Source organism: Notechis scutatus, chromosome 6 (assembly GCF_049901735.1).
Source record: "Notechis scutatus isolate UNSWTSFEM ecotype Mainland chromosome 6, rNotScu1.2, whole genome shotgun sequence".
In the NCBI taxonomy this organism is placed as follows: Eukaryota; Metazoa; Chordata; class Lepidosauria; order Squamata; family Elapidae; genus Notechis; species Notechis scutatus.
In genome coordinates, this window is record NC_142014.1 from 72,218,166 (window position 1) to 72,245,426 (window position 27,261).

General features: G+C 41.5%; 1 protein-coding gene across 2 annotated transcripts in view; it reads left to right on the forward strand.

Moving 5' to 3' along the window:
* The window catches only part of BCAT1 (branched chain amino acid transaminase 1), a 51,554-nt gene that overhangs the window by 13,140 nt on the left and 11,153 nt on the right, over positions 1–27,261 (forward strand). Inside the window, exons 2-6 of one of the 2 annotated variants that reach the window (XM_087968763.1) lie at positions 10,568–10,636; positions 15,399–15,599; positions 18,849–18,905; positions 21,979–22,089; positions 24,563–24,682. In XM_087968763.1, coding sequence (XP_087824889.1) covers positions 10,568–10,636; positions 15,399–15,599; positions 18,849–18,905; positions 21,979–22,089; positions 24,563–24,682 — 558 coding nt within the window. The remainder of the gene's footprint in view (positions 1–10,567; positions 10,637–15,398; positions 15,600–18,848; positions 18,906–21,978; positions 22,090–24,562; positions 24,683–27,261) is intronic. The other variant, XM_087968764.1, reaches the window with a different exon arrangement.

Consider the following 27,261-nt stretch of genomic DNA (forward strand, 5'->3'; position numbering starts at 1 on the left):
TCGCAGCTGAAAACGGAGCTTGGGAGCCCGTTTTTGCTGGCAGAGTGAGTGCTCGGGCCGCCACAAGTGCCCCGACACGAGTGACATCAAGCTGGCCATGCCCACCCCAGCCACACCCACCACGCCCCCCTGAGGTCAAACACAACCCTGATGCAGCCCTCAGTGAAATCGAGTTTGACACCCCTGGTATAGGCAATTCTTCCTTAATGACCATAATTGGGACCTGCGACTCTGCTGATAAGAGATGTGGTTGTTAAATAGGACAACGCATGACCATGACTGACTATTTCCACTGCTGACTTCTTCATTGGCTGTGCTTGTTGGAAATAATCCATTAAGTGTGCAAAAAGCCAATGCAGTCCTAGGCTGCATTAACAGAGGGATGGAATCAAGATCACATGGAGGGTTAATACCACTTTATAATGCCTTGGTAAGACCACACTTGGAATATGGCATCCAGTTTTGGTCACCATGATATAAAAAAAATGTTGAGACTCTAGAAAGAGTGCAGAGAAGAGCAACAAAGACGATTAGGGGACAGGAGGCTAAAACATATGAAGAACGGCTTCTGGAGTCTACTTTGATGAAAAGAAGGACTAGGGTGACATGATAGCAATGTTCTGATATCTCAGGGGCTGCCACAGAGAGGAGGGAGTCAAGCTATTCTTCAAAACACCTGAAAGCAGGAACAAGAAGCAATGGGTGGACACTTATCAAGGAGAGATCCAACCTAAAATTAAGGAGAAATTTCCTGGAAGTTAGAACAATAAATCAGTGGAACAACTTACCTCCAGATTTTTTGAGTGCCCTGACAGTGGATGTTTTTGAGGAAAAACTGGACAACCATTTGTTTGGAATGGATGGTATAGGGTTTCCTACCTGAGCAAGGGTTGGACTAGAAGACCTCCAAAGTCCCTCCCCACTCTGTCATTCTATTATTCTGTTCTGTCAAATGGTGACGGTTGTAAACTCCAAACAGTTGCAGGTCTTCCATCTGCATTTAATGGAATTCTTTGTTTGCCATCCATGCATGCACAAAGAGAGAATTATCTGTGCCACAGGAAACGGGATTTGTACATTGTCACTCCTGGCAAACAATACGACAGTTAAACCATGGAATGAAAACTACATCCGACATCTGAGTCAGTAGAAGCTCTGGCCTCTGGATCACAAGGGTGGAAGTGGTTTATCTGGCCATTCAGCTCTTTTTCCCACCTCCCCTGTCCCCAGCGGTCACAAAGGAAGTGACTCTAGGAAGAGAGGGGATCGCTCCGAGAACCCACAAAGGCTGAGGTTGTTGTATAGTTTTGGAAAATAAGCCAGTAACTGTTCTTTGAACCGATATCGACAGCTCCTTTCTTTATTCCAGTCAAAAAGAAAAGAATGGTCTTTAGTGTGTACAGGACAAAAGTTGTTCCCGTATTGCTACAAAACCATAAGGTGGTTGCTTGGGGTTGGGTCTTTACCAATGGTGGTATTCTACCGGTACTGCCAGGCCGCTAGTGCCGATGAGCAGCGGAGAACCAACCAATTCTATCCACTGCTCTGCTGTTGGGCCCACCCACCCGCCCACCGGGGCTCCCATACTGTCCTTTATTCCCTGCTTTTGAAGCACAGCTGCTTTGCGCGGCGCAGCAGATTGTTGCGCGTCAGCTGCTGAAGCGACAGGGAGAGTGCAGGATTGCAGGAGGTGAGACGCACCACCTCTGCGCCTGCGCAAAGTATGCATTTGGCGCACACGCAAAGCGTGCCCACCAAGCCACACCCACCGAACCGGTGGTAAAAAAAATATTTGAAATGCACCACTGGTCTTAATATACATGTCCCAGGATCATGTCTCAGGGTGCAAGCTGAGTCAGTCATGGGGACCAAAGGTTTATTCTTCCAAGCTTCTGACATCCTGAAGAAAAGAGAGAAGTTCCTTGAGGATGGGCTCCAGCATGAGCCCAAAAGCTTGGAAGGATAAACCTTTGGCGTCGGTGACCGCCTCAGATTGGATCCTGAACAGGGGTGGACTTGAAACTTTTTAGCAACGGGTTCTCTGCCCGGTTGCTGGGTGGGCGTGGCCATGGTGGGCATGACCTAGTCGGCCTCCTGCACCACAGCGGGGGGAGGAGGGCTGCCCTCCCCAGGCTCCTGAGGCTTTCCTTGAGCCTCTGGGAGGGTGAAAATGGACTCCGGAGGATCTCTGGAAGCCGGAAATGGGCCCGTTTCTGGACTTCCAGAACTTCTGGGAGGCCCATTTTTCACCCTCCCTGAGCTTCCACGCGCGCCCTGCACTTACCTGCATCCAAAACAGGCCACGTTGGGATTCCTGGGAAGGGTAGGGAGGGGTGGGATTTGGGGATTCTCCAAACTGCACAGAATCTTAGCTAGGGGCTCTCTTGAACCCCTGCGAACCCCCAGCAGTCCACCCCTGATCCTGAATCATTGTGGTTTATTAACTATGGCTTAAGATAGCATAACATGTGAAGTCAACTGATTTTGGACTGTTTGGTTGCATCCAGACTGCGGATTAATTTTAATGAAAAACAGGCAGAAGTTGTTATAAACAAATCATTAATTCAGCCAACCGTAATTTGGCAAGCCATACAGCATACTCTACTATAGTTGGCTTAAGCCCAGCTTATCTTAGAAACTGTACTTAGAAAGTACAGTTGCACACTGATCCATAAACTATAGCCTGCTGGTAAGAACATACAGCAACCTAAACAAAAATGAGCATGTTGTATGAACTCTGACAATGAATGTGACTCTGGCCTAATACTTCAAAAGTTGACTGGACAAGGGAATCCCTGATACCATTTCCACTTGGCAATGAGTTCGTTGGATCAATCACTAACTGAGCCCTCACCCACATCCAATGCTTCTTCTACTAATTTTCAGACAGACATGGTAGAATACACATAAATGAATTAAATAAATGAAATACAATTTCATACATTTTCAGTGAACTCAGGGGGGGGGGCGGTAATCCATTTTCTAGGCTTATACAATTTGCTGTCCTAGACTAACCGAATGGCCTGATTTGTGCCATTAACCGAGCCACAGGAAACTAGCCAAGATAAAAAAAAAAGAAATAACTACACAGTTAAATTGCCGTCATTAGGATTTAGCTGACCTGCTTCAGTATGTTACGTGAACACAGCTAATCTCTCTCACTTTCCTTTTCCAGGCCAGTCTGCATGTGAAGTGGATCAAAGTTTTAATTTTTTTTTTAAAAAAAAGATTGTGTTGTTTGTGGAGAATTTACAAGGAAGGGAATGTACCAAAGAGCCAGATAAATACAAAATTATCCAGAGCGTATTAAGAAGGACATATAAGGAGGCTTTTAAGGAGAGATTAGGTCTCCTGTTTAAGCAAAGGGTTGGATTAGATTAGACCTCCAAGGTCGCCCCCAATTCTATTCTTCTGTAATTCTTCTGTAGTTCTGTAATTCAAGGAGTATACATGAATGGTCAGGGAGCACAGAGCTTGTCCACTGATTGTCTGGAATCCTGTCGCTCCTCCCTGGAGCAATGACAAATATAGTCCAGATTCTTTTTAGCCTTACAAAATCCCTGATGAGAGCAAGATTTAGCCTAAAGTTACCTAGTGAGGCTTATGGCTATATTGGGAATTTGATCTAGTTGCAATATGTGATATTAACACAATTGAGAAAGTCCAGAAGTATTTCACAAGAAGAGTTCTCCACTCTTCTACCCGTTATAGAATACCTTACGCCACCAGACTCGAAATTCTAAAACTAGAAAACTCGAATTACGCCGTCTTCGGTCCGACTTAAGCATGGTATATAAAATCATACATTGCAATGTCCTACCTGTCAATGAATACTTCAGCTTTAACCATAACAACACAAGAGCACACAACAGATACAAACTCAAAGTAAACCGCACCAAACTTGATTGCAGGAAATACGACTTCAGCAATAGAGTGGTCAATGTCTGGAATACTCTACCCGACTCTGTAGTCTCTTCCCAAACCCCAAAAACTTTAACCTTAGACTGTCTACTATTGACCTCACCCCTTTCCTAAGAGGTCTGTAGGGGCGTGCATAAGCGCACCAACGTGCCTACCGTCCCTGTCCTATTGTTTCTCTTATTCTTTTATTTTTCTTATATGTACCCATTTCATATATTCACAACTATGTATACACTTGTACTTATTATCTTGTAAACAATTGACAAATCAAAAAATAAATATGGAACACTGAAGTTCCTGCTTCGTCCACCAGGAACGTGATCTTGTATAATTACTCTTTCAATCCTAAATTACAGGGGAGAACATGCATTGCAAGGGTCTTCAAACTTGGCAAGTTTAAGGCTTGTGGACTTCAGCTCCCAGAATTCCTAAGCTAACATGATTGGAGGAGGAATTCTGGGAGTTGAAGTCCACAAGTCTTAAAAGCTGTTGAGTTTGAAGACCCTGGATGTATTGCTACGATAAGAAATAGTCCTGACCCAATTAATCTTGAAACCCTCCATCTGCAAACAACAATCTATCTCTTTCTTTCTTTCTTTCTTTCTTTCTTTCTTTCTTTCTTTCTTTCTTTCTTTCTTTTCTTCTTCTTCTTCTTCTTCTTCTTCTTCTTCTTCTTCTTCTTCTTCTTCTTCTTCTTCTTCTTCTTCTTCTCTTCTTCTTCTTCTTCTTCTTCTTCCTCCTCCTCCTCCTCCTCCTCCTCCTCCTCCTCCTCCTCCTCCTCCTCCTCCTCCTTCCTCCTTCTCCTTTCTCCTTCTTCTTCTGTTACACTCCGGCTGGATATACTTTACGATTCTGGCTAATCATTCAGATGCTTTGAAAGATTTAGGATTTGCCTAATTCTATAATCCATTCCTGCCATTATATGAACAAAATGGGGTAGAAGAGGAAGGGAGGGATGATGAAGCAATGCAGGTAGTAGGTAGCACATGGGTACGTTCAGGGGTGGGCTTCAAAAATTTTAGCAAAGGGTTTTCTGCCTGGTTGCTGGGTGGGTGTGGCCATGGTGGGCGTGGCCTAATCAGTGTCCTACAGCATGGTGGGAAGTGGCGTTTTTGCTCTCCCCGGGCTCCGGAGGCTTTCCTCAAGCCTCCTTCGGGCTCAGTCTGGGCATCTCCTACAGTTGTTTGCCTACAGACAGAATCTTGCCAGACTAAAGCAACTATCTGCATAACTATAGAATATACTCTGAGAACTGCTAGGGAGGTACTGTCTTTGCTCTTTTCCTGCCCGCCAGACATTCCAAGCTCTGCTGCCTCTTTTCCTTCTGGGAGGCAGCCCCTCCTTCCTGGAATTCCAAATTATGTTCCATCACAGTATTCAGGATTGAATTACAGAGTCCTCAGTGCTCTCTGAACTTGATTGTTTGCTTGCAGATGTTTCATTATACCGTTAATATATTATCAGTGCTGGTGATGTGGGGTTTGTTCCCTGTGTAGCTTGCCCTGAAAGTGTTGGTCAGGGTGGGGTTTTATATATAAATAATACCCTAATCAAGGACCTACCAAGGAGAAAATCGCATGCCCACCAACACTGACAGGTCAAAGTACTATGTATAAAAGGTAAAAAGTAAAAGTTCCCCTCGCACATATGTGCTAGTCGTTTCCGGCTCTAGGGGGACGGTGCTCATCTCCGTTTCAAAGCCAAAGAGCCAGCACTGTCCACAGACATCTCCGTGGTCATGTGGCTGGCATGACTAAACTTCAAAGGCACACAGAATGCTGTTATCTTCCCACCAAAAGGGTCCCTATTTTTCTCCTTGCATTTTACATGCTTTTCGAAGTGCTAGGTTGGCAGAAGCTGGGACAAGTAACGGGAGCTCACTCCGTTACGCGGTGCTAGGGATTCAAACTGCCGACCTTTCTGATCGACAAGCTCAGCATCTTAGCCACTGAGCCACCGTGTCCCTTTAACTATAAAGAGGGACAAATCCCATATTCACTAACACTGATGATATTACCTAGGCTGGTCATGAAAAGTCTGCAAACAACCAAATGCAGAGAGCACCAAGGACTCCAATTTAGCCTCTCCTGTCTCAGCTGGCAGGAGCTTTTAATCTATCCAGTGCCATTGTGTTGTTTTTTTGAAATTTTTTTTATTGATTTTTAAAAACAAACATAAACAAACAAAACATAAAAACATAAAACATCTTTTTTGAAAGCAGCTTGATCCCCAGTTACATCTCTTCGTACAGACACAAATTCAAGTTCATGCTCATTTTTATATACCATTCCATATCTTATTACCATTCTACATTTTCTATATAGCTTCTCCCCTCTTTTAACTTTCTTAATTTTATTTTATTTATTTCATCTCAATTCAGATCATTATACTTATATTCTTTGTCTGTCCTGTTTCAGCTGTCTATTATCTTTTCTCATTAAACAAAATTTCTCCTGTAATCACTGATTGGAGTATGACGCCTTTATATCTTTCCCCTAAAATTATAACACTTAATATAATACATAACTTCCATTCGGATTCTGCTTAGTACATTCTAAAGCTACACACTATATTTTAAAAAGAAAAAATATATAAATATATAATATAATGAAAACAACAATCCATACCAATTCAATTCTATCATTAATATTAATATTCATTTAAATCTTAAACATTTTACACATTACTTTTCAAGTAAGTATCGTGCTTCTATGGGAACACTTATAAACTTTCCATAGTTACTTCCCCCCCCACGTCACTTATATTTTAAAGCATTGTGTCATTAAAATGTTCCCTTTCCTTCCTAATTCAATTCTCTCATTTATTTCATTTCATTTATTTTGTTCACAAAAGTTTCACTGAATTACACTAAGTATTTTAGCCCACTTTTTAATCATATGTTGTTTCCAATTTTCTAACATTATTTCTAATACAAATATAACAATACAATCTTATGTACCTTTGCAGAATCACTTTTTCAATTAAATTTTTACCCATTATCTCTGAATAAGTCCTGTTTTTTTACATCTTGCTTCACACCTTTGTAGCTTCTCTTCCCTTCCTTCCTCCCTTGCTTCTTCTCTCTGCCCTTTTACCCCCTTTTTACCCCCTTGTCTCTCCACTTCCATTTCCCTCTTCTGTATTCCCCTTTTCTGTTGCTTTCTAACATTATATCCACTTTTCACCTTATTTTTCCCTTTTTTGGTTGTTTTTTTAGGTCTTAAATTCTCCGTTCTCTTTCCCCTCTTTCCCCTTTCTTCCCCAAGTAAAGTTACTTGTTCATTAAAGATGGCTTCTTCTTTGTCCCAATCTTCTTGTTGCACAGTCTTTTCTTGTAGTTTCTTGTAGGTACAGATCACCATTTCTAAGAATTGAAAAACGGAACCAAGAGAGCCCTTCCCTTCTTGTTCCTCTTCTTTATATTTTTTAAATTCTATTTTTAGTTCATCCACAAGTGATGCCATTGTAAAGTTTTTTTTAAACAACCACCCAAGTGTTTTTAATCCTTCAAATATAATTTCCAGAAGTCCCAAAGTCACCAAGCAATCCAAATACACACAAGCTGTTTCTTTTAACACTTTCTTCTTTTTTCACTTTCTCTTCCTGGGGTTACTATTTAGTTACAAAGTTCCAGTTAAAATGTATCTTTTAGAAGTCCTGCTAAGATTTAACTTTAGATTCTTTGAATTCCAGGCAGCCTCCTCCTTCCAAATCCTGCTCTTATTCTTTTCCTCTCCCTTCCCACTTACAACAGAAATCTTTATTGTCCCCTTGGCATTTAATTTTCTAGTTTAATTACCTGTTGATGCCAAAGTGGATTTTTCCGATTTCTCATTCATCTCTGTTCGCTGTCAACGTAAGGAAGGAGAGTGAAAAAAACAAAACTTTCCCTTTTCACTTTCATTCGCTGCTTCCGAATCTTCTTTGGGAGCGATGTATCTTTTTTGAAATTTAAATTCCAGGATACCTTAGTTGTTGCTTCTTATCCCGGTCAGCCAAAACTTTCACTTCTTAACTTCCTCCTGCACTTTCTTTTCCGGATGAGTGCTTCTTTGAGGCAGCCATTTCTGACCGCCGCTCTACCGCCTTCGGGAAAGGGAGTTTAGTCAAATGAGGAGGAAAGATGCGGCTTTCCTTGACCCTGCTGGAATCTCCCTCGTCTTCACCACCTCTATGGGGTGGCTTAGCCCCGAAGCCAGCTGGCTCGGGGCGCTCCAGAGGCGAGCCCAGGCAGAAACCGCGCACGATCGCAGATTCCTGCCTGCCACCGAAGCCCTGCAAACTGCCCAGTGCTGTTGTGTTTATTGTGGCACACTCTTTTGGGGTCCCCTTGTATTATTATTTTGTCTGTCTCCTCCGCAGACTTCATGCCAGGGCTAAAGGAAAAAAATATCTGGGTTTTGCTTTGAAAAGAAATCTGGATGCATCAACTTCAGCAACAGAGTGATCAATGTCTGGAATACTCTACCTGACTCTGTGATTTCTTCCCCAAACCCCAAAAACTTTAACCTTAGACTGTCTCCTATTGACCTCACCCCTTTCCTAAGAGGCCTGTAGGGGCCGTGCATAAGCGTACCAATGTGCCTACCATCCCTGTCCTATTGTTTCTTTTATTTTTCTTATATGTATCCATGTATTCATGACTATGTTTTTACTTATACCTATTATTTTGTAAGCTATTGACAAACCAAATAAAAATAAATAAATAAATAAATAAATAAAAATAAAATCTTCCTTAGTCAAGTCTTCAGATTCCCCTCCCAGGAGGTCACGCAGAGTTACAAGCTTGTTCAGCCAGAGTTAAAAATAGGCTTGCATGACTCATATATTCAGCAAACTTATCTGCTTGAGAATCTGTGGTGGATTATTATTGTAATTGTTATTATTATTAGAAGATAGACATGCAACCCAGATGGTGTGATTGTTCTTTTTAATTCCTCGAAGCTTCTTTTTTTGCAGCTGAGATACTGCTATAGCAATCAAGGAAATTCTGTAGTTGTGCTAAGCCGCAGTCTGTTTTATCCATAGTCTAGTGAATAAGTAATAATGGACACATTTATATAACACATGAAGTGCAACTAAAGGAACTACTGTACATTGTGAGGAGGCAATCTGCAAAGACTGTACAAGTAGTCCTCGAATTACAACCATAACCGAGTCCAAAATCTCTGTTGCTATGTGAGATATTTGTTAAGTAATTTTTGCACCACTTTATAACCTTTCTTGCTACAGTTTAAGTGAATTGCTGCAGTTGTTAAGATAGTAACACAGTTGTTCATTGAATCTGGAGCTTTCCTATTGACATTGCTTGTCAGGAAGTCACAAAAAGTGAACACATGACTCCCGAGCCATTGGAACTGTCATAAATAGGAACCAATTGCCAAGCGCCTGAATTTTGATCACATGACCCCGGGAAGAAATACAGTCATAAGACACTTTTTTCAGTGCATTGTAACTTCAGAAGTTGCTAAACAAGCCCTTTACGTCTCAGTGTGATGCTGGCTGGGCAGGATCAACTTTCCAAAAGTTTGGCGAAGGAGTTGAAACAAGCCTGTGACCCAAAAATGAGAATTTGGGGTTTTACCGATTAGACTGCTATGTGTTTATAGAAATGGCTAGTTTATATTACTATGAAAAAGCAAAAATGTTGTGGTTTGATGTTAATGCTTTATTATACTGCAACAGAGGGAGTCGGAAGTCAGTGCTTTCTTTTCTGTTCCCAGCTCTTCCTCGCTTCTCTTCCCCTCCTTTCCCCTCACAGTTTTCCTATTTTCTTTTGTATTTTGTATCTTATTTTATAACATAATCAAAGTTTAAAAAAAAAGAAAAGAAAAGAGAAAGAAAGAAACTGGCTTGTTTTAACAGAACATGATCCAATAATATCACTGATGCATCAATACTTGATTGGAAGACAAGCAAACATTTTACAGAGTCATCACTGTAAGGTGGATATCCTTAGCAATAGCACCGAGACTTATATACTGCTTCGCAGTGCTTTATAGTCCTCTCTAAGCGGTTTACAGAGTTAGCATATTGCCCCCAACCATCTGGGTCCTCATTTTACCCATCACGGGAGGATGGTAGGCTGAGTCAAAGGAGGAGGATCAGGGAGAAGGGGAAAAGCGGCCTGCTCCCTCCCTCACACCGACAGCTCCATTGCCCATTTCTCCATTGCAGCGCAGTGCCCAGGATTCACTTCGATAGTGGGGCGGGGGCAATTTAACAACCCAACTGGTGCAAACCAGCTGAATCCCACCACTGGATATGGTCCTCACAGTGGGTTTGGACCAACGTAGAATAGTGGACTTGCAAGCAATTCTTAACTAATGGTTAATTTTTTAATTCAGAAATAATTGTACCTTTGTTTTTCTACTGAGAATCCCAAAACTGGGCAAAGCAGGATTTATTCTCTCAGGAGTCCCAAATGCTGATTGTACCAGATTTTCTTGTAAAATTATGAGCTCTGGATCTCAGATTACTGTTTTCAAGCTTTCTTCTAATCCACCGCCCCATTTCTCCCCGAATGCCCCAAACCTTCCCTGAACAGGTGCAAACTGCTGGAAGAGTACATTGAATGTGACTTCAGAGCATTGATTCAATTTGATTGATTTTTTTTTAAAAAAGCGTTGTCCTTTGTCCACTGCAGGGTTGCCAAAATGACTATGCGGATGGATGCACAGAGGCAGCTGCAAAACCCATGACCAACTCTTTCAAGGTACGGCTTGTTTGCTAAAACAGAAACGCCTGCAGGGGTGTTCAGATGAGTGTGGGAAACTCTCCTGGAAGGATAAAGAGGGCGATGGACAATCAAGACCTGGAGGGGTGCACTGAGGTTAAGCAGGATCCAATCTGGGTTGATCACCAGGACCAGAGTTTTAGTCTTCTGAGCTTTGGGACTCATATTGGAGCTCATCCTTGGAGAACTTCTCTCTACCAGAATGCGTGCTTTGGGCTATTCTATGCGTAGCATTTATGGTTATATGTGTTTTTTTAAATTATTTCTTGATGGAGGTGTTGATGGCCAGTTATAAGTCATTGTCTGTTGTTTCCTTGTGCTGCTAAATCCTCGACTCTTAAGTACCTGATAAGCTGGTGGTAAATCAACATTTCTGTTGACCAGTGGTAGGGTTCAAAACTATTTACTTACCAGTTCGGTGGGCGTGGCTTGGCTTGGTGGGTGTGGCTTGGCTTGGTGGGTGTGGCTTGGCTTGGTGGGTGTGGCTTGGTGGGGAAGAATACTGCAAAATCTCCATTCCCTCCCCACCCCACTAACCTGTTTTCCAGTTCCGTTCTCCTGGGCAGGGCAACAAAAGAAGACCCAGCCAATCAGCTGGGACTCGATGGGAGGCAGAGAATAGATGGGGGTGGGGCCAGTCAGAGGTGATACTTGCCGGTTCTCCAAACTACTCACCATTTCCGTTACCGATTCTGCAGAACTGGTCAGAACCTGCTCAATATCCACCTCTGCTGTTGACTGACAAGGAGCCCGTTTCCCAGGCGTCAATCATTTCTCTGGCTATCTTTGTACCTGCTCAGCCAACCATCTTAGTAGCTGTGAAATTGAATGTATGTCCTTGTTCACCGCAATGTTCTCTGGAGTCTTATAAAGCACAATTGTCTTGTGTCTCATGAGGCAGATTGTGAAGGATGCTTCTGCTGGGAACATTCAGGGACAATGGGAGCAATTTCTCTCTCCCCTTTTGAATGTGCATCTTCGGATTACAGGTAGTCCTCAATTTACAAAGTTCATTTAGTGACCGTTCAAAGCTACAACAGCACTGAAAAAAATGGGTTATGACCATTTTTCACACTTACAACCGTTGCAGCATCCTCAGAATTCAGATGCTTGGCAACTGGGCTGTATTTATGATGATTGCAGTCTCCTGTGATCACCTTTTGCGGCCTTCTGACAAGAAAAGCCAGATTCACTTAACAACCGTGTTCCTAACTGAAGAACTGCAGCGATCCACTTCACAACTGTGGCAAGAAAGGCAGTAAAATGGGGCAAAATTCACTTAACAAAAGAATCAGGAACATTTTCCTCTTCAGTTTGGCTGGGGCCCAAAACGTTGGAACAGGTTTAAAAAATGGGCAAGTCAGCTTTCACATTTCCTCAATTAGGACCTCTGAGAAGGAAATGATTCAGTGTTTTCTTATCCTGTCCTTCCTATTTTTGCATGAGATGTAAACATAACATTAACATTTAATGTCCCTGCCCTTATGGAGTGTATGGGAGGTTGGACTAGATGACCTACAAGGTCCCTTCCAACTCTGTTAATCTGTATCAGACTACTGCGAGGTTTCAAAGAAAGAAATGTCAAAATTCTACCTCAAGGAAAGAAAAAGTGAGAGCTATACAAATCGAGCCTGTGAATTCCTTCTTAACCATCAGGACTCCTAACATGTTACAGTGGTATACAAATATGATTTACTAGCTCGATACTCGTGCTTCACTACGAAACTATGTGGTCAGGCTTGGTTTTTGGGGAGGAAAATAAGAGGAGAAAAAAACTCTGCCTCTGCCTACCAGCATCCATTGGTATTCATCTGGCTAGCGTCCTGTCAGTGTGTGAGAGAGTTGAGGGCTGTTTGGAAATTGAAACAGTATTTTCTGCGTGAGCAAGGAGACAGCAAGGAGCCTGGGCGTGGCTTAGCTCAACTGTTCTGTACTAAAGCTGCTTGGTGCTGTGAAACTAAAACTGAAAGTGAAACTCCTCTGCTTGTGTTTTGCATTTGGAACAGATTTTTTTTCAGATGGGGAGGGGGAGTGTTAATAATCATATACGAAATACTAATGATCTGATGGTCATTTCAAAAAATCATTTCTTAATGAGCACCTAGAAGCCAAGAGAAAGATACGTGCCAAATTTCAAGTTTGTAGGTTTTACTGTTCTGGAGATTTTGTGATGATGTATATGATATATATATATATATTCTTGGCAATGTGACAGAAGTAGCTTGCTAATCATGGCTACCTTGGCTTCAGCACCTAACTGTAGCCCTTGGTTTCCTGATCATCCTCAGTTTGTACTAACCAGGTTTGACTGAGTTTAGGGTTGTCTTGAAATCAGCGAAAAGAGAGCAGAAAATCTGCTATAGCTGCTGGAACTGGAAATCGAGGGATTAAAAATGTACTGCAGACACTTCCCTGAGGAAATCTTGGCTGACGTAGGAAATGTTAACCTTGGATTGCCTTTTAATTTTTCAGCAGAGTGTTCTGATGACCATATCATTTTTCTTAAAAAGAACTTCCTTCTTTTTCTGAACATGGATTTAGGATTGACTTTCATATGTTAAATTTTATTCTTTGCAAGTCTGCTTTTTAATCGCTGACATTTTGGGAACAGACATACTTCTGCAGCTGCAGTTGATAAACTTAGACATCTGTCAAAAGCAGAAGACAAAATTCTTGTCAGCTTTACATCTATCTTTTTAGACTTCTTTCTTTTTTAGGTGGAGATTCTTTTATTTCAGGAGACAAACTTTTGTCCAGAAGAGAACTGATGGAGCAATTTTTGTTATATCGAGGCCTCTTTAAAAGTCTTAATCCTATTATTTTTATCTGTTCTTGCTCTTTATGCACCAATACAGGTAATCCTCAATTTATGACCATAATTGAGCCCAGTCATTAAGTGGGTTGTCACATGACCGCACCCAGTTTTATGACCTTTTGCACAGGTTATTAAATGAAACACTGTGTTCATTGAGTGAGTGTGGCGCTTATGAAGTGAATCCATTGTCTTCAAAGAGTGGGATTTTTTTGCTGGAAACCAGAAGGAAACACATTTCTGACCAAAAAAAGAATGTAAATTGGGGTCACATGACCTCAGAATTCTGTCCGCAGAATACCCCACTGATGACCTCATGACGGATTACCATGTGCGGAATTCTGCCACAGAATACCCCACGTGACTATAATTCTGTCAAGAAGTGAATCTAACATATCATTCCACTCCCTCAAAAGGCAGAGCATGTCACTATGTGGCAGCAAGCTCAAAAATGGCCGACCAAGCCCAGGACCAAACTGGTCTAGAAGCTCAGGCCCAAGTTGCAGGCTGACCCCTGGTTTAGAGACAACAAACAGCTCCTGACCTCCAGGGACAGTTTGCATGGAAAGGCCCCAAACTGTACACCCCCAGCACCCTCTGGGTCCAGGTCCTGCAGAGAAGTCACGAGGCCAAGCAAACCGGCCATTTTGGATTCTTAAAAACATGGCACCTGGTGAAGACACCATTTTGGTGGCCAAAATGAAGAAGGACATTGAAAGCTATGTAAAAAGCTGTGGGGTGTGTGCCGCAATGAAAAAAAAAAAAAAAAAAAGGCCAGGGAAGACTCCTGGACTGTTACAACAAATAGTCGAGCCATCTCGACCTTGGGAGGAGATAGCAATGGATTTTATAGTGGAAGTCCCAGAAAGTAGGGGAAACACTATCATTTGGATAGTGATTGATCTTTTCACCAAGCAGGCTCATTTTATAGTGTGCCATGGTCTCCCTTCAGCTCACCAGCTGGCAAAATTGTTTCTGAAAACATATTTACTGGCTCTACGGAGTCCCAAAGAGAATGCAAATAGCCACAAATGCAGGTTGGTTGCCAAGCACTCCAAATGTAACCATGTGACTCGGTGGTAGGGGCCTCTATTGGAACTTCGTAGCCTTGGGGCGGTCCATCATAACTTTAAATATTCACTAAGCAACCCATCATAAGTCGAGGGTTACCTGTATTTATTTGTGGTTTGATATGGCTTCACTTCTGTTGTCCGAGGTTTAATTGCCTTGGGAGGTCAGCACAGATAGATGGATCTAAAATTTGAAATATGGAATAGAAGTAGATGTTTCTCAATGTGTGTGTGTGTGTGTGTGAACGCAGATACGTGTGTGTTTGTGGGTGCAGATGCTACTTTCATAGTAAGCCCTTCTTTTTTGTTACATTACAGCAAGTTATATGCAATATTTCAGTGTAGCACATGAAATGCATCCCTGGAAGCAATTAGCAAATTTAGCAAATGCCCGTGAAATCCAATCTCTGAGAGTCAGTTCTACAAAGTGGCACTTCTACAAAAATAGAATTTGGGATTGTGGGTCAAAATGCAAAGACCCTGCATTCTTTTCCAATAGATTTTGGCAGATATTTGTGTGCAGGAGATAGGCAGCAGCCAAGTAGAGTCAAGAGTTGGGAAAAAAGAACTGTGGGAAGTGAAGTCTTTCTCATGAAATTAGGATGCAGTCTGGTAAAAAATGCACTTCGCTCAAGAGACTATTCCAGATGTTAGCAGAGTGGGTTTCAATCGTCTTCTAAAACTATCAACCTCGGCAGAAAAACTGAGCAGAAAGTTCTAATTAATGTTTCCTTCATCGAACTGAATGAGGATACAGGTATTCCTTGAGTTACGACCACAATTTCTATTATTCTGAGATAAGGGCTGTCGATTTTTAAAATGTAATTTTATCTTGTTTTGTTCCCTTTTCTCGCCCCAGGCTGATGATCTTGTTATCAACCCGTCTACCACATTGAAAGAGAAACCAGACCCAAATGGCTTAGTATTTGGAACAGTTTTCACAGACAACATGCTCCTCGTTGAATGGTCCTTTACATCTGGATGGGACGTCCCTCAGATTAAGCCCTTGGAGAATCTCTCTGTGCACCCAGCCATCTCAGCCCTGCATTATGCTGTAGAAGTGAGTACAGCGATAGAATGAAGACAAAGCTCATCCTATCTTTGTCATTAAATTAAAATAATAATAATAATCGGGTCTTTTATATATATAAAAATGTGCTTCTTTTTGTTTCAGGTCAGTGCAAAGTCTCCAAGAAATAGTCTTTCCCAGCCTTCTCCAGCTGTGTTGGAGTTTAATTCCCATCCATCACGGCTGGCTAAGAATGATGGGAGTTGAACAGATCTGGAGAACATCAGATTAGGAAAGAATGATTGATAAAGAGGGTGAGGAATGAACAGTGAATGGGTAAGGCTCAGATTTTGAAGATAGTTTTGCAGATCTTCATCTTCTCCAGGAATAGGTAGATGACAGAAGTACCTGATGTTTTCCAACTTTCAATGTCCCTTGTTGGCTTCTACTTACAGGTAGTAAGAAAATGCCAATGTAGTGTCACTTACCATTTTTTTCTTTAAAAATGGCATTTGTTGGAGATACATCAGTCATCAGAAAACATATGCATCACATTTTAGCTTCTTCTAAAATGCTAGTACCCATGTTTCCCCAAAAATAAGACTGGGCCTTATATTAATTTTTGCCCTAAAAGACACATTAGGGCTTATTTTCCAGTTAAGACTTATTTTGGGGGAAATATGGCACTAAATGCATCCATCTGGTTGACAGTCTTAACTGGGGTGTATTTTGGTGGGTAGGGCTTATATTATGAGCGTCCAGAAAAATCATGCTAGGGCAGTTGGGTCTTATTTTGGGGAAAACAGGGTAAGTAAGTGTTGTTGATGATTTAAGCATCACACTAAACTTTAGACATCCTTTTTTTTATGAAGAAATACTGAGTTAAGCAACTATCACCATGTATAAACCACAGGGGCTAACTTTGCAAGACATATAAACCGCCAAACCAATCCTCATTATGGTTTAGTACCATGTGTGAAACTAACCAAGAAATAGTCAAGGTTTATTCTCTAGTTTGTCAAATGGCCAAAGACATATTTGTGATGCTGTTTCTTCATTCATGACAGCTATTTAAGGATGGTGTAGTTTATTATTATAGCTGCCAATACAGTATGTTTATTTCATGGCTGACAGTACAACATGGGGGAATAAAGACAGGGACAATTTTTAGAATTTATCACTTCCCCAAATGCAGTTCTTCACAACTGCAATATCAGTGAAGACAACAAATAAAAAAGCAACAGCTAATCAAAAAAGCAGTAAATTCTGAGAACCATACTTTATCCCACAGGAAGTGCTCAATCTCTGACCATCATTAGTGACTGTTCAAAGTTATGATGGCACTGGAAAAAGTGACTTATGTCCAGTCCTTGCACTTATGACTGTTGTCCATTATTCATGGTTGTGCAGCGGATGTTTCACACTAACCACACCACCTAAATCAGGAATGGCTGCTATTTTAAGTTTGTGGAAACTTAAACTGATAATTTGCGATAAACCTTGATTTTACATTCTGGTTTCTTTACAAAAAGGTGGTTCTTTGTGTTCAGATATTATAGGCTTTTCATTTAAGACCTGCTATGCCTTCATGAGTCTTTTTGGTTTTTGGTTTAGTGTGTCATGCAAAGACAGCTCCACTCTGTGTTTTAAGGCCAATTTACACTCATACACCCATTGTTTGGAAAACAGGAGTGTTCAATGATAAATGGTGCATTTCCATCAGAAAGCATTGTGTTTGCAATGTAGTGGAAGTGCTATCTATCATGGGGGGGTCATAATGCATACAAGTTATCATTCAATACTGTGGGAATTGGAAAAACAAGGCAAATTTTGAATGAGTTTAGGGTCAAACAGACTGTGCATGTGTCAGAAAGCAGGTTACTCACCTGTACTGAAATGAATTGGTAACCTCCAGAAACCAGCGTGGTTACTGAGCAAAGCATCTAGGGCCCAAGGTTCCAGATCGTAGTCTAAAACATCAATGCAAGTTATATTCCATTTGTGTCAGAGCCTTAATCAAGGGCACGTTTTGGGTGCCAGAAAGTGAGGAGAAAACGTGGAGCAATTCTTTCAAACCCCTTTCTTTTTCCTCTCCCTCTTTTGCAGTGTTCCTAACAATCAAAAAAACTGAATCTCAATAATGAAACGAAATGAAAGGAAATCATACTTTGATTTGTGCCCTTCTAGTGTTTTACAAAAATGTTGGTGAGGAATCTAGACCTCAACCCTTTCCCCCACTTTTCTCTTTTTTGGGAAGGCTCCACTGGGATATTTTTCATTCCTTTCTGTTTTGATTGATTGATTGATTGATTTTAAGGTATAGGCAGTTCTCGACTTACGACAAGTCACTTAGTAACTGTTCAAAGTTACAACATTACTGAAAAAAGTGACTCACAACTGCTTTTCACCCTTACAACTGTTGCAGCGTCCCCATGGTCACGCGATCAAAATTTGGATGCTTGGCAATTGACTCGTATTTACGACAGTGGCAGCATACTAAGACTTTTGCAACCTCTCAACAAGCAACGTCAGTGGGAAAGTCAAATTGATTTAACAGCTGCATTGCCAACTTAAGAGGTGCAGTGATTCCCTTAAACAACTGTGGCAAGAAAATAGGGCAAAATTCATTTAGCAACAGTCTCACTTAGCAACATACTATAAATTTGGGGCTCAATTGTGGTCGTAAGTAGAGCACTACCTGAATTTATCTCACTGGTGCGATGATATATTTTTTTTTTCAGTTTTTCTGGCTGAGGAAATCTAAATCAGGGGTGTCAAACTCAAGGCCCACAGGCCAGATCTGGCCCACAGGTTGCTTAGATCTGGCTTGCGGGGCAGCTCTGGAAACAGTGAAGGAGTGGCCCGCGGTGCTTCTCCTAGAGAAAATGGAGCTCAGGAGGACCTTGCGCATCCCTCCTGAGCTCCATTTTCGCTGGTAGAGCTCTTGGGCCTTCACATGCGCCCCCGACTTGAGTGACGTTGAGCTGGCCGCAACCCCCCAACCGCCTGAGGTCAAAGACAACCCCGATGCGGCCCTCAATGAAATCGAGTTTGACACCCCTGATCTAGATGTATTCACAAAGAGCAAAGAAACCACGCTGGAGTTTCAGGCATTTCTCTCTCTCTCTCTCTCTCTCTCTGAGTAGCGTTACTACTGTTAAACTCGTGATCTCAAATCCTCGCTGCTAACAATGAATCTGCTCTTCTTTCTTTTTTTTGTTTCCTCATCTGCATTTGTCCCCTGTTGTTTTTCATTGTTTTGTTTACTTTTAACCTTTATTGCATCACGTTTTCCTCTAGCCAAGAGGAGTGACGGAAGCGAAACTGCTCCAAATGCTATGGCTCAATGAATACACAGTGGGTATAACATGAGAATGAAATGTTCCTTCTTTGTGATCTGTGACTCCTCGGATAACCTGGCCTCTGCCGGCTTTGTGGATGATCTAGTGGAATCTTCCTCCTGCTTGGGCACCCTCCAGATATGTGGAAACTAGATTTTTCTTGATGGCCTATCCGATTCTGGCAGTTGAAGTCTACCCCTGGAAGAGAATATTCATCGCTCAGAGTTGAAATGTGGGCTCCTTGGTGCTCTCTGAGCTTGGTTGTCTTCTTGCAGATGTTCCATGACCTAATGAATCTGCATCATGGCACTCATGATGTCACTGAGTTGGATAATGAAACATCTCCAAGAAAACAACCAAGCTTGGATCAAGGACACCACAGTTCAGTCCTGAGCTACAAATAATTATCTCTCCATCTGCAAGAGAACAACCACGCTCAGAAAGCAGCAAGGATCCCACGAAATCTGCACAGCTGGAGGATGGCCCGAGATTGAGAAAGACTGGTTAGCTGGGCATTGTAGTGACAAATAACAGAGATCAGATTCTTCTTCTAGTATTTGTTTCTGGGGATCCGTTGGTTACACCGTTAAATAAGACTTGACAGTACTGTAAGATTCCTAAAATTGATGAGTCTGCTCAGAAATAGAGACCCTGTGCTAGACAGCTGAAGCAGCAGTTGTCCACAAACCTCTGAAAGTCAGTCTCTTGACCAAGTTAAATAACTCGAGACTGCTATTGAGTTGACATTACCTGAACAGTTGAAATACAGAGAGCCAATGTAGTGGAATGGCTAAGACGGTGGGCTAAATATGGGAGTGATCCAGATTCTGATCCACCATTAGAAAGAAAATAGGAGGAAGAAAATATTGTGCATGCCATCCTGAATGTCTAAATGAAAGGAGAGATAGGAGTTTAACAAAGAGACGATAAAATAAGTAGCGATAATTGTATGTGTGATTCATAAATCGTACTCATAGCATTCAGTAGAATGTATTTTCAGAGAAGTGGGAATGAAATGGTAACAGGAAATCCTATTCAAGGAATGAAGAGGGTTAGTTGAAATTAGAGACAAGACATCCTGGAATGTATTTGGGGCCCTTTCTGAGGATGTATTGGCTGTCCATATCCCCCAAATTATGAAAGCTCAGTCTTTTTGGAAAGTTTATGGAAACTCTAAACCAGAGACTGTTCATAGGCCTTATTTAGCTTATCACTATCTCTGAGTGATAGTGATAGGCTATCACTAAGGGGACGCAGTGGCTCAGTGGCTAAGATGCTGAGCTTGTCGATCAGAAAGGTCGACAATTCAGTAGTTCGAATCCCTAGCGCCGCGTAACGGAGTGAGCTCCCATTACTTGCCCCAGCTGCTGCCAACCTAGCAGTTCGAAAACTTGTAAAAATGCAAGTAGAAAAATAGGGACCACTTTGGTGGGAATGTAACAGCGTTCAGTGCGCCTTCAGCGTTTAGTCATGCCAGCCACATGACCATGGAGACGTCTTCGGACAGCGCTGGCTCTTCGGCTTAGAAACAGAGATGAGCACCTCCCCCTAGAGTCGGAAATGACTAGAACCTTTGCCTTTACCTTATCTCTGAGAGACCATAACAATACTTTTTTAAATAATAGGTTATTCATATTCTCAGCTTTGTTTTAAAAAAAATATTGTCCTTTCAATATAAAAATATTTTCAAAATAATACAAGTTTTCCCAAAATAAGGGTAGAAAAGCAGACTTCAAAAGCATTTTTGGGGGGGATTATCTAGACCTAGTTAAAAAGTTATCCATTAAGAGCATGAAAAATAAAGTTATCTTCAATCATAGCTAGAATTATAGAATTGGAAGGGACAATTGAGATTACCAAGTCCACCTTTCAGCTCATTGCTGGAATCCAGTTGAAAATATCTCTGAAATTTTCTGATATCACGAAAGTTTTCTGATATCATGAGGTGACCACACCACTTTATAGAGCACCAGTGAGACCACACTCGGAATATTTTTATAATTCTGGTCATCAGGATACAAAAAGGAGGCTGAGACCCTAGAAAGTGTGCAGAGAAGAGCAACAAAGATGATTAATGGTCTGTAGGTAAATCACATGAGGAATGGTTGAGGGATCTAGGTATGTCTAGCCTATCAAAGAAGAGGACTAGAGGTGACATGATAACAGTTTTCCAGTACTGGAGGGGCTGTCACAGAGAAGAACAGTTTTATGTTCTGTTGCTGATCAAACTTTGAAGCAGATTTCACTAGTAGCTAGGAATAGATCTGTTGTATCTTCCATCAACTATGAGCCTTGTAGAACCAGCAGTTATAGAATTCCAGAGAACTGTGTAGGAAAAGTCAGAAAAGCCATTCAATCCAGCGGCTTTGAGTTAGACTCAGGAGCAATTCTTGGTCAATAATGTTTGTCTAAAGTCTGGATTGGGGCAGATTAGGTAGAAAAGTTCTCGACCAATCTGCTTCACATTCATTCTAAATTTCCCATCAATACTGTAGTTAACTGCAACATTTGAATAGTTAAACAGCCGTGTAAGTAATCAGTCACTATCCTAATAGGAAATTAAATAGGAAGTTTAGGATAGGAAACTCCGTGTGTTGAGATGTTGAGTGATCCTCTAAATTAATACTTATATAGCAATGCATGTCAACATGCAAGAAGCAAATGGCATCTATCTACAACTCATTAAAGCAGCTGCATCTATTTCCAAGCTTACATAAGTGCTGTGAGGTTCCAATGTCTAGAATAGATGCAGCTGCTTTAATGACTGGTGGACATTTGAGTTCATATTCCATTTAATTTCATGAACCACCCAGAGGCATTTGCTGAGATGGGTCAAATAAACAAACATTCCCTTGCCGTCCAAACGATCTCTTCCTATTTAGCACATCTGGAGTCATGTAGAAGTTTTCCACCTGTCATTTGAAGCGAATGAAACAATGGGCTCTTGTTTTAAATGGATACAGTTATTTCTGTGAAGTTTTGAAAGAACGAGCATTTATTTTAACAGTTTGCTTATTTTAATTACGGGTGCATGCATTGGGCTGAGTGTGTAAGTGTCATTCCCAACTGTTCTCTTCTGCTTCCTTTAGCTGTTCGAAGGCATGAAGGCATATCGAGGCGTGGATGGCAAAATACGCTTGTTCCGACCAAGACTCAACATGGACAGGATGTTACGGTCAGCTGCGCGAGCAACTTTGCCAGTGCGTAAGGCAAACATCTGTTTTTCTTCTTTGACTAGAATAGGTTGGAATAAGATGTTGGTCACGTTCCCTTGTAATCAGGCATTTTCTACTTTATTCTCAAGATGGTTGCAGTTGCAATTTCTCTTGGTAATGTTTATTTTTTGGTGCTGATTTGATTGTGGAAGGTGCCACTACCGATGTTGCTATTTTTCATTCCACCTCTTTCCATTGCTTCGATGCCTGCTACCCACACTTACCTCCAAGAAGTTTATTTATTTATTTTTTTAGAAAAAGGGGGACCACAGTTGGAGAAGGTCTCGAGTAGCAATACAGGAGAATATTTGTCGCTCAAGGTTGAAATGAAGGGTCCTTGGTGCTCTCTGAGCGTTGTTGAGGTAATTCTCCCCGTTAGGAGAATGAGCGCATACAGGGAGACATATTTTAGAGAAGGGTTTGAATAATACACACACAGTACACAGATACACTGTACAGTAAATGTAGGTTTTTACTTCCAGAAAGGTTTAAGCAAAGTCCAAAATAAGCAATCCAAAGTCATTCACAAGTTAAATCAGTCAGTTTTCAATCCAGGGATAATCCAAATTTCAAAGTCCAGTGTCAAAAAACAGTTCAGTAACAGACTTACATTAAATCCAGTAATATCAGTCAATTAGAAGAAATGGAGCAACGGCAATACTTTCCAACAGAAGGAAACAGAGATACACTCACACTCTCTTCTGAGACTCAGACTAAAACAATCCAGGTTTCTGGCTCCATCTTATGGCCCTTTGAAAAACCACACCTAATTACAGTTTTGCATTTTCTTAAAGATACACTTTTAAAATGTTTATCCTGGTTTATATATTTCTAACCCAAATAGCTGTTAGGTGACTCATATTCCTAACAAGCGTACTTGTTTTCTTGCAGACATTTCATTACCCAAACTAGGGAACATCAACAGCACTGATGATGTTACTTAGTTTGGATAATGGAACATCTTCAAGAAAACAAGCAAGCTCAGAGAGCAGCAAGGAAGTCTTGAGCGGCATTCGCCCTTAGGAATTAACTTGAAATACAGGAAGCTCTGAAGACAACAGACTGCTGGAAAGATGATAATGGAAGGAAAGAGGGAACATGTACACATCCTTCTCGGTCCCTTCATTCTTGAGTCCACGTTTCATCCATGAGAACATAATTGAAGTTATCTTCAAGTAGTGTCTGCTATCACCCCTGTTTTCCTGCCACTGCCAGAAGGAAAAATACTTCCCAACAACACCCTTCTGTGATTAAACCTGGTTCATATCTGTGATAAAGCCACTTAAATCAATTCATTTCTTGGGTGGTTACACCATAAGGTTCTTTAGCTGTGGTGGCTCGGTGGTTTGAATGCAATATTGCAGGCTAACTCTGCCGACTGCCAGCAGTTTGATCCTGATCAGCTCAAGGTTGACTCAGCTTTCCATCCTTCCGAGGTCAGTAAAATGAGGGCCCAGATTGTTGGAAGCAATAGGCTGAGTCTGTAATCTGCTTAGAGGAGGTTGTAAACCACTGGGAAGAGGTATATAAGTCTAAGTGCTAGGGTGCTATAGCTTGCTGCACACTAATACAACAGATTGGTAGACATCCTGGGACATCCCTGCCTTTGAACAACCAACTGTTGGAAGAAATATCCATCTGGGTTCAGTTCAAAGTGGGAAGGAAGACACTGGAAACATGGAGGCTGCTTGGAAGGATGGTTTAATGGTGAATCAGAACCAAGCACATGTGATTCTCTGTGGTGCAGTGGTTAGAGTGAAGTACTGCAGGCTACTTCTGCTGACTGCCAGCTGCCTACAATTTGGCAGTTCAAATCCCACCAGGCTCAAGGTTGACTCAGCTTTCCATCCTTCCGAGGTGGATAAAATGAGGACTCAAATTGTTGGGGGCAATCTGCTGACTCCGTAAACCGCTTAGAGTGGGCTGTAAAGCACTAAAAAGTGTTTTACACTATAAATTTAAGTGCTATTGCTATTCTGGGTAGCAAACCACATGGAGTGGAGAGAGAGGAATATTTATACTTTCTCTTCGGTTTTGAACTGGAGCTTCCTGTTCCTGTGAAAGAAATGTATCCTATTGGTTGTCAGACTCCCAGGGGACGGGGGTCCACCTAACCTTGTATAAGCTGTTTGGGTCCCAGGCTTGGTTGAATCTTGCTGGGTGATGATATAATGAAGAGGCTTTGTTCTGAAAGGGTGTTGGGTAATTCCTAGTATGACTTAATGGCTTTGCCCTGGTTTGGATCTTGAGTGAGGGCTAATCCTATCACCCTGGAGCTGAAGGCCTTTTGTCTTGTAGATAGGATGGCCAGTCTTTCTAGAATACCCCTAGAATGTTTCATTCTTCTAGGAGAGGGGTGGGTGCTAACTTTCTACACAACCTAAACCAAGGTTTTTGTTTGGGTGTTTCTGCCTCAAGATTATTTCTAATTGTTGCCTTCTTCTGTTTCAACCTGCAGGGATTTGACAAAGAAGAACTTCTGCAGTGTATCCAGAAACTGGTGGAAGTTGAGAAGGAGTGGGTACCCTATTCAACCTCTGCTAGCTTGTATATCCGCCCTACTTTAATTGGGACAGAGGTAGGGAGAAAATACTTTTTTTTTTGGTTCCTTCTTTCCTTCATTCCTTCTCAGCAACCTCAATGGCAACCACAACCACACAAAAATAGTGATGTCGAATCAAGTCAATGCTTATTATTACAGTTGAAGACCAGAGCAAGTTAAAAACACTCAAGGAACATCCGGTTAAAAAAAAAAATCTAGCATAAAATAATAAATAGCCATTAAATCTACATTAAAACCACAATTTGACACCCAAATTGTCGGTTGCACAAAATGAACAAAACACAGCATGGGCCTAACAATAACATAATATCGATCCATAAACGGTGAGGCCTGTAGTCGTTAAATACTAAAATGCCAGAGAGTGATTGATGCAAAAGGATTTGTGGCATTAATTGTGTAAAATAGCTATGATGGCTTAATCACCTGTTTCCAATGAATCCCCAGCACTGCTGCACAAAATCTAGCCACCTTTGTGATGTCACAACATCTTAATTTTCATGTGCTCATGTCCAAGTATCTGATGCAAGGATTTAAGGGCAGTATCATGCACGTTTTATCTCTTCTTGATCCCCACTCTGGTCTTCCCTGGCATCGTCTGTGAACTTTGCCATTGTGTCATTGCTTTCTGGGAGCCAATGAAGAGAGGTAGTCCTCAATTGACAACCGTTCAACCATATGAGCCGTGGTGGTGCAGTGGTTAGAGTGCAGTACTGCAGGCTACTTCTGCTGACTGCCGGCTGCCTGCAATTTGGAAGTTCAAATCCCACCAGGCTCAAGGTTAATTCAGCCTTCCATCCTTCTGAGGTGGGTAAAATGAGGACCCAAATTGTTGGGGGTAATAGGCTGACTCTGTAAACTGCTTAGAGAGGGCTGTAAAGCAGTGTGAAACGGTATATAAATCTAAGTGCTATTGCTATTGCTATTCATTTAGTGACCAAAGTTGCAACTGCACTGAAAAAAAGTGAGCAATCCTTGTGTCCATTGCAGGATGCTGACACAATTAAAATTCAGGTGCTTGACCACCAGCATGTGTGTATAACAGTTGCAGGGTAACGAAAGGTCATGCCATTGCCATTTGCAAACTCTCCAGGTGGTTTCCGACAAGCATTGTCAGTGAAGAAGCCACATTCACTTAACATCCATGTGATTCACTTAACAAATGCAGGGTTTCGCTTAACAATGGGTCCAAGAAAGGTCATAAAATTGGGTGCGGCTCACTTTTCACAACTGCCTTGGTTAGCGATGGAAATTCTGCTCCCAGTTGGGGTTGTTAAGTTGAGGACTGCCTGCGCAAAGTCTATTTAAGCTGAATGACATTTTTTTTTCCTTTTCTGCTTGGAGTAGAACTTTGAGGTCCTTGTGGCAGTGAGTGACGACTTCTTTGAGTTTAGGACATCACGTTCCGTGGGAATTTATCTGGTGCTTCCTTAGGGATAAAGAGAGGAAAATAAAAAGAAATAAGGACCACCTGGCTTGTCCTGGGCAAACTTTTCAAGAGTAAAGAAACCAAGAATTTACTATTGTACTCTTATGGGTGACAATAGTTCCACCTAGTGGCAATCTTATACCAGTTCATTACCCATTATTCCTTTTTTCTCCTAAACATAACAGGCTGTATCTACCACGAGGCAGTCAGTGGATTAGGACAAAGGAGTGGTGAGGGCCAAACCTTTGTAGTTTGCTTTATTTTATTGTCATTGCACCCCATACAACGAAATCAAACACCATCTTCAGTGCACATCATGACCATGAAAATAAACACAAACACACATGCTTCACATTCCACACATTGAACCGAAAACCCCCAACACAGCACTATACAGTAGAATTCAAAAGAGCTACTGCCCTGGGATAGAAGCTGTTTTTCAGCCTATTTGTGCTTGTTTTTATTATTCTGTACCATCTGCCAGATGGTAATAGTTCAAAAAAAAGGGTACCCAGGATGAGATGGATCTTTGAGAATGTTTTGAATTTTCTTAAGGCAGCAGGAGCTATAAAGCTCTTCCAAAGAGAGTAGAGGGCAACTAATGATCTTCTGGGCAATGACGTTAACCCCCTGGAGTGCTTTCCTATCTGCCACTGTTCAATTGGCAAACCATACAGAGGTGCAGTAAGTTAAGCTGTCCTTGCTAGATGTCCTTCCATGTAAAACAACCATTTCATTGCACCTTAAAACATACAACTCTTTCAACTGTTCCCTGTTCCCAACCCACATTTAATGTCTGGGTTCTGACATGGCACATTGAAGGAGCTAAAATGAATCGTGTATTATTCAACAGTCTGTGAATAACCCAGCCCTTGATTGAGCAGGTTGTGTGAACTGAACTAGTTTATCAAATCATAAGAAGACATTTCTGTGGGTTGTAGCATGTTATTTGAACATAGAAATTGGCTTGAAGTAACAAGTCTGTGTGTGGGGTTCTAAAGCAACTGTTGTACAAAGCAGTCCTTAGTTAACAACAATTGGAATCCTCAACTTCATCACTAAGCAATGTGATTGTTAAGACATCACATGATTGCGATAGACTTACAGCCTCACTCCCACTGCAGTCGTTAAACTAATTACCTATAGTTGTTTGATAAGACATGTGACT